Source organism: Euprymna scolopes, chromosome 46 (genome assembly GCF_053919585.1).
Source record: "Euprymna scolopes isolate OS-2025 chromosome 46, ASM5391958v1, whole genome shotgun sequence".
NCBI lineage: Eukaryota > Metazoa > Mollusca > Cephalopoda > Sepiida > Sepiolidae > Euprymna > Euprymna scolopes.
Window position 1 is genome coordinate 50,892,410 of NC_136527.1, and position 8,676 is coordinate 50,901,085.

Here is an 8,676-nt window from a genome sequence, read left to right on the forward strand (position 1 = left end):
GCTTAGATTCATACCATGCACGGCTACGGACTCTAGCCTCCACATGCGATTTTGAAGATAAAGACAGAGAGATCCTAGCCCAAATTTTGCAGGGGTGCACATCCTCTAAAGTCAGAAGGAAGGCGCTAAGGGACAACTCTACGCTAAAGCAAATCCTGGATGAAGCTAGGGTAATCGAATTGGCTTATATGCGTGCCGCAGACATGGAGTGTAATGAACTACACGCTTTTTACAGCAACGAGAACCGCACGCGTCTCACATGTGGAAATAACAAAACTTTCAACACCAACGGCAGTAAAAACATTTGTTGTGAACACGCGCGGCAAAACAGTCGCTATGACACCTCAAAGAATCGACTGCATGGTACCAAAAAAAAAGATGGCGGATAGCAAACGTGTCATTATTGTGGATACTCTTCTACACGTCCGACTTGTCCAGCCGGAGGAAAAGAATGCAAGAATTTCCACAAGAAAAACACTTTGCAAGAGCATGCAAAGCAAAGCCGGTAAGAGTAATTCGTTTCACCAATCCTCCCCCGGTATCCCCTTCTACATCTAGTGACGAGTCTGTTTACTCAGTGAAATTTACACCGTCAATTAAAACACCAAAAGTTACCGCCCTTGTCCATAATTCCCCTGTAATGTTTGTGATAGACATGGGTGCTAGTGTCAATATAATTGCTGGACACATATATGCTGGTTTAAAACAAAAACTATGTGTAAACAAAACAATGACCCAGATATTTGCGTACAGATCTAAACATGCCATACCCATCCGAGGATTTATTAATGCAAGCATAGAATTTCGTGATAAATCATGTAGGGCTAAGATATTTGTAGTCGACAGTGGTCATTCTGCTGAAGCACTGGGGATGATAACGTTTAACTTAACGTTCCATGTAACGATCCCAATTCAAGACGAGTTCCCCACACTGTTTGATGGAAAGATAGGAAAAATTTCCGGAGTTATCATTAATCTCCACATTGACTGCTCGGTTTCCCCAGTAACACAGCGACACCGCAGGATACCTTTCCATGTGAGAAAAGACGTGGAGACGGAACTTAAACATCTCATAGAAATGGATGTGATTGAAGAAGTCACTGGACCTACCCCCTTGGTTAGCCCGGTTGTGGTAGTTCCCAAGAAAAATGGTAGCGTATGAATTTGCATTGACATAAGAAAGGCAAAGGAAGCCATTCAATGGATAAAACATCCAATGCCAAATGTAGACGACTTAATAGCAGACTTAAATGGGTGTAGAGTTTTCAGCAAACTAGACCTCTCCAATGCTTATCATCAACTAGAACTGGAAGAGTCCAGCAGATATATAACGACATTTGCCACACATGCAGGTTTATTTTGTTACAAGTGTCTAAGTTTTGGCGTGAATGCAGCCTCTGAACTATTTCAAAAAGCTATATCAGACCTTTTTAGAGACATCCCAGGAGTGACAAACCTATCAGACGACATAATAATATATGCACGTGACAAGCCATCACATGACATCAGCTAGAGGAACACCTTGAAACGTCTACAAGTAGGAGCCAAGCTGGACAAAGAAAAATGCCTCTTTTCTGTACGGAAACTGAATTTCTTCAGACACATTTTCAGTGAGAATGGAGTGTCCCCTGACCTAGAGAAAATCTCTGCTATTACAAAATGCAAAGCTCCAAGCAATGTCAGTGAAGTCAGATCATTCTTGGGCATGACACAGTATGTGGCTCGATTTATTCCACATTATGCCACTATTAGTGAACCACTGAGACGGATCACAAAAAAATATGCTAATTGGAGATGGACAGAAGAAGAAGAAGCTGCAAACAAGTTAAAGGAAGCTCTGACTGGAGCTGAGGTGATGGTGTACTTCGACCCGAAGAAAGACACCAACATCCTGGTAGATGCAAGCCCAGTTGGATTAGGTGCAGTTCTGACACAAGATGGGAAGGTGCTATGTTATGCCAGTCGTGCCCTCACAGATGTAGAATAGCGATACTCTCAAACTGAGAGAGAGAGAGAGAGATGTTAGCCACCATATATTCAGCTGAACATTTTCATCTCTATTTATATGGAGCGAGATTCAAAATCACCACCGCCCATCGTCCTTTTCTTGGAATTGTAGAAAGTCTTAAACCAACACCAAGAATTGAACACTGGTGCATTCGTTTCATGCCCTACCAGTACAACCTGGTATACCGTCCCGGGCAAGATGACCAAAACCCTGTGGACTGAGTCGTCACCCACAACACATACCATCTAAAGACAATGTAGCAGAAGCCTACATAAGGTATGTAGCTCAGAATACAATACCAAAATCTTTAACTCTTGAAGAAGTCAAACACGCCACAGAACAGGACCCCCAGTTACAAAAGGTTATGGTTGCTGTTAAAGATGGACGGTGGAATTACACACAGCTGTCAAGTTTTTTTCCCATTCAAGGATGAAATTTCAATACACAATGATATCGTCCTTCAAGGACACAGGCTTGTAGTTCCCTCAAAATTAAGGAAGTGATCAGTCGATATAGCCCATCAATCTCACCAGTGCATGGTCAAAACCAAGTATCTAATAAGCGAAAAGGTGTGGTTCCCAGGAATCGATAGACTGGTAGAGGAAGGAATACATGGATGCATTCCCTGCCAAGCCGCAGACCCAAGGCACATGAGCCGTGAACCCATACACTTCTCACCACTACCAGTTGCACCATGGACTGAAATCTCAGTCGATTTTGCAGGTCCGTTCCCATCAGGTGACTATGTGTTAGTCATAAAAGACGATTACAGCCGATTCCCTGAAGTGGAGGTAATACCCTCAATATCTGCATTTACAGTCATTCCGTCTCTAAACATGATCTTTACTAGACAAGGATATCCAACCGTTCTAAAATCCGATAACAGTCCGCCATTTCAAGGACAAGACTTTAGAAACATCAGGTTTCAAACATAGACGCATTACACTTTTATGGCCTGAGGCAAATGGTGAGGTAGAGCGTTTTAAGTGCACCCTAAAAATACGTTCTTGCAGTCATGGTGGAAGGCCACAACTGGAAGACCAAGTTACCACATTTCCTAAGGCAATATAGAGCCACACCCCATACGACCACAAAAATATCTCCAATTGAATCCTGTACGGACCGAAAAATGAACACCGGCATACCAAATGGTATCGAAAGCCCAGTAACAGGGCCGATGCATGAAAATATAAAAGAAAATGACTCCAAAGGAAAGGAGAAGATGAAGGGGTACGCCGATAGAAAGACAAAAACAATAGCTCTCAGCCTGGGTGATAAGGTCTTGATCAGACAGAAGAGGTAAAACAAACTGTCACCACCATAAATCTTAAACCATATACCGTTACAAAAAATGAAGGGAAGTATGATAATGGTTCAGAGAGGAAACCACCAAGTGACTTGAAACTCTTCTTTGTTAAAACGCATAACACTTAGGGATGAAAACCCTGACTCTGATTCTGACTCTGAAGGTGAGTACAATCCACACATCCTAGAAGACCTGGAGACGCCCAAAGCACAAATAGCTGACTAGTTACCGAGACAAAACCCATCTCGGAAAAGACTGCCCCCAGCTAGACTCAAAGACTTCATAATGTAAGTTAAAAAAATAAAATAAAATAAAAGAAATAGTAAAAATTAAAAAAAGACAGGTCGTCCCACCAAGATGGGGAGGGGTGTGCACTAGCAGTGTCAGAAATTTCGTGAAAATAGTGAATAATTCCACCCCATCTTTCCAAGCTTATAACTCCTCGAAAAATGTAATTCAAGCCCTAATTTTTTTTTTTTCAATTAAAGGAGCAAGGACCAAGGTTTTATTAAAAAAAAAAAACAAAAAAAAAACAATGTGTTTTTTTTTTTAAAAAAAAAGGTTTTAAACTTCGGACTTTACAGGTAAATTTCTAAAAAAGCGATTTTTTTTTGTTTTAAATTTGAATATATTATTTATTGACCTTTTCTCTTCAATTTGTGATATATAAAACTCCCCGATATAATTAATTATTTACTTTTTAATAGACATTTCAAAATGAGAGGCGTGAATTATTCGACCCCCTGTCTTTTCAAGCTTATAACTCCTCGAAAAATGTAATTCAAGCCCTAATTATTTTTTCAATTAAAGGAGCAAGGACCAAGGTTTCATTAAAAAAAAAAAGACAAAAAAAAGACAAAAAAAACAATGTGTTCTTATAAAATAAGGTTTTAAACTTCGGACTTTACAGGTAAATTTCTAAAAAAGCGATTTTTTTTTGTTTTAAATTTGAATATATTATTTATTGACCCTTTCTCTTCAATTTGTGCGACACAAATTAATTATTTACTTTTTAATAGACATTTCAAAATGAGTGACACTTGGGGGGGCGTGAATTAAAAAAAACAACGTTTGTCTAAAATATTATAGTCGGTTTATTGGAAAGAACATAAAATTTCACATTGACCCTGAAAATATCGTAAAAATAGAATCAATAGAAAAATTTTGATAGATTTTTAAAGTTTAAAAATTGAAAAATATTGAGTTCGGAAAATTCATTACTGTTTAAAAAAAAATATTTCTATTACTTTTAAAACAACTGTAATAGTTTATTTTGGAAGTATAATCCATAAACAAAATAAATAACCCACTTTTAACAGAGAAATTACGAGATTTTTATATTGTATTCGCAGTTTCGTGTTAGGGGTGTCAACAATTCCTACAAAAATTCTGATACTGCTAGGTGTGCACAAGTAAAGGGACATAACCCTAGATGAGCAATTCTCTAATAAAGTAAGTTAAAAAAATAAATAAAATAAAATAAAATAAATAGCAAAAATTAAAATAAGACAGGTCGTCCCACCAAGATGGGGAGGAATGTCCACAAGTAAAGGGGCATAACCCTAGATGAGCAATTCTCTAATAAAGTAAGTTAAAAAAAATTAATAAAATAAAATAAAATAAATAGTAAAAATTAAAATAAGACAGGTCGTCCAACCAAGATGGGGAGGGATGTCCACAAGTAAAGGGACATAACCCTAGATGAGCAATTCTCTAATAATGTAAGTTAAAAAAAAAATTAAATTAAAAAAATAGTAAAAATTAAAAAAAGACAGGTTGTCCCACCAAGATGGGGGGGGGGGGATGTCCACAAGTAAATGGACATAACCCTAGATGAGCAATTCTCTAATAAAGTAAGTTAAAAATAAATAAATAAAATAAAATAAAAAAAATAGTAAAAATTACAATAAGCCAAGTCGTCCCACCAAGATGGGGAGGGATGTCCACAAGTAAATGAACATAACCCTAGATGAGCAATTCTCTAATAAAGTAAGCTAAAAATAAATAAATAAAATTAAAAAAAAATAGTAAAAATTAAAATAAGACAGGTCGTCCCACCAAGATGGGGAGGGATGTCCACAAGTAAAGGGACATAACCCTAGATGAGCAATTCTCTAATAAAGTAAGCTCAGGCGGCAGTTGTCTGGCGACCGTTCTATTGTTAACGCCTATGTCTGTGTTGTCGTTCTTTAATGCTGTTTGATTCCCGCCAGACAGGACCCCCCCTTCAACATTATAGGGGGTAGGGGGGTCTGGTAATTTTTTTATGGGGTTATTTGGTAATTGTGACCTGGTAGACACAAAATCTGCTTTCAAAAACTTGTTTACTAAGGGTTTTCATGTGTGCTGAAAACTAACATCTTTTTATAAATTTAATAAACAAGGAGACAACTCAGTTCGAACTATCGAGGCCTTATAATGAATACATTTACTCTTAAATCAAATTTTCACGCTACTGAAAAGATACTTTTCCGCATGTTTCATGTAATGTAACGCGGTGGCCATAAGCGATTTTTGTACCGAATAAAAGCATTAAAATACATTAAAATGCATAACTTATCCAGGTAGGTAGAAGAGTAACTCGTCGAACTGAATAAAAGCATTAAAATACATAACTTATCCAGGTATGTAGAAGAGTAACTAATTGAACCGAATAAAAACAGTAAAAATACATAACTTATCCAGGTAGGTAGAAGAGTAACTAATTGAACTGAATAAAAGCATTAAAATACATAACTTATCCAGGTAGGTAGAAGAGTAACTCATCGAACTCGAACCAAATAAAAAACATTACAACACATAACTTACTCAAGTTTGTAGAAGAGTATCTTATCTAAACGAATAAAAGCATGGAAATACATTAAAATACATAACTTATCAAGGTAGGTAGAAGAGTAACTTATTGAAACAAATAAAAACATTAACATAGAAAACTTATCCAGGTAGGTAGAAGAGTAACTTATCTTGCTTTGTCATTTTTTTGGTTTGTTGGCAAAATTCCACAAACCCGTGAATTATTATTAATTATTTTTAATGCAACTAATATATTTTTTATTACAAAATATTTTTCTACTTTATTTTTTGTTGCGGTGAAAAGTTAAGATACAGAAGAAAATAATTAAAACTAATTATGGCAGTATTTTAAAAAAAAAAAAAAAATGGAAGAGTTTTCGTTTCGTTTCCGTTCTTACATCAAGTTCCGCTTTTTGATACAACTTTGGGACGAACTATTTTTCGTTGCGGGAGCCGGTAAGAAACCTGCCAATATTACCTTTTATTTTACTAATTATCTTTGAAATAGGCCAAGAAAACTAGTATTTATTCTTAATGGGAATTTTGGGGTTTTATAAGGAATTTATTTAACTTTTAAATTTAGATGAATTTGTCAGTTTCTTCCAACGTGATAACAGTTTTCAATTTTTTTTCACCTGTAATTTTTTACATTTAATCTCTTTAATTTTTTCTCGTATAGATTAACTTTAGATTAATCGGATTTGTATTACTGTATACATAGATTAATCTTTTAAACAAAATCCAGAAATAATCGGAAATCTATATTAAAAATAAATAAATAAAAATACGAAACGGAGGCTTAAAAAACTATCAGTTTCCGCCATTAAATTGCACGTGCAACGAATTAGAGAATTAATAAAGATGAAACTTGTAATCTGTTCTCTCTCATGTAAATATTAAAATGTTAAATAAAATAATACTAATTTTATCCGTGATATTCACCAAATAGATTGGCTCTATTTCGAAATAATTTATTTTTTTTTATTTTTCCTCTTCAATTTTGTTTTCTGCGAACTTGCTCTTCCGTTCGTCATCTTGAATGTTAAGTTGAGCTTGTAAAGTCAATCACATTTGAAAAAATCGTTTCCTTTATAAAAGCAGATAAAGTTAATCGAAAGCAGATTATAAAACAAAAACGTAAGTATTACTTCATGGCGCACGTATGTGTATTTTTTATTTTCATAGTTTTTTTTTCACCGGATTAATATCGAATGGTCACTAATCTATCAAATTTTGTTTTTATACTGACTTAAACATAAAAACGGTCAATACGTAATTCTTTATGTTATCAGTGTCCCTGTGTCTTTATTGAAACATGGAATCAAAAAAAAAAAAAAAAAAAGCGAATAATCCTAATGAAAATGTTGATTTATTGTTGAAATTTTTCGCTGTCGATTGTTTTTATTTTAAACTGACTTAAACAAAAAAATAACTTCTTTATCGTTCACCAAAAATAAATAAATAATTTTATAAATTTAATTTTATGTTTTTAACCGTTGCACAAGTTTAAAAAATCAGGTTTTGTTTTCACTAATGACTTAAATATAAAAAAAGGTCAATGTCTAAAATCTTTCAAAATTACAAATATTCTTTACAATGACGACTTTTATAGGTTTTCAAGGATGCTGAAAATGAATAAATACTTCAAAAGTGGTGCAGAGAATTAGTTTTCATGACATGAGAAAATTATTTTTTTTCAAAAGGTGAGGATCACTTTTCTATATAAATTTAATGTAACATGAGCACCGACTTTCTGGCCACGCGGTAATATTTGGGGGAGGGGCTGCCTGAAAGCCGTTTTGGTAAATTGTTACTTACTTTCAACCTTAACAGTCATCTTTACCATGACGAATTCTATAGGTTGTTGGGTATGCTGAAAACGAATATCATATTTAAAATTGCCGCAAACAAGTAGATTTATGGATCGTAAGCTAAGTAATTCTTTATTTATCAGTGGTGGGAACCATTCATAAGGAATTACATTGCTTAATATTTGAAAAATTCGTTATTGTCTTGTTAACTGAATTTTTTCTTTCCAAGAATAAGTTTCTTTTTTTCTTTTGTTAAATGTCTTAATATGGGGAAATCGCGATGCATGATGAATACCATCTGATAATTTAAAATTAACATCGGTAGATGACACTCGATGACTTTGATGCTCGAGTTTAAAAACAAGAAAAAACATTTCTTTTGTTTTTCTCATAATCTTTTCTTTCATAACTCATTCATAACACTTCACATACTCTGACAAAATTGTTAGCCGAAATCATCTTCCAAAGTGTCACATATAGAACAAACCCTGAGAAAAGAATATTTTTTTTTAAAAAAGAATATAGATCTTACCCAACCTAAACAATTCCATCTCACTTGTTCCTCTTCCCCACTTCCAAACTCCGAGCCAACTCTAGGCCTTTCCAAATGGATCCTATTATTGTGGTTGACAACACAATTGATGCAAATGGGAGATAACTCGTGTTCAAAATATTTGCAATTTTCGATGTCATGCTATGTGTTATGACTCTCCGTTCTATCAATAGCCTTTCCCATTGATGTTGACTTCTCCATATTG

At 34.8% G+C, this 8,676-nt stretch overlaps 1 protein-coding gene across 1 annotated transcript; it reads left to right on the plus strand.

The window, feature by feature from the left end:
• Positions 1-451: 451 nt before the first annotated feature.
• Positions 452-1,162, plus strand: LOC145270120 (uncharacterized). Its single transcript, XM_080125725.1, has one exon. It carries the CDS (start codon positions 452-454, stop codon positions 1,160-1,162), a length of 711 nt encoding a protein of 236 aa, XP_079981851.1.
• The last annotated feature ends 7,514 nt before the right edge of the window (positions 1,163-8,676 follow it).

Bases quoted from the DNA above. Each gene is read 5' to 3' on its own strand.
- LOC145270120 (XM_080125725.1), top strand. From the start codon at position 452: ATGCAAGAATTTCCACAAGAAAAACACTTTGCAAGAGCATGCAAAGCA.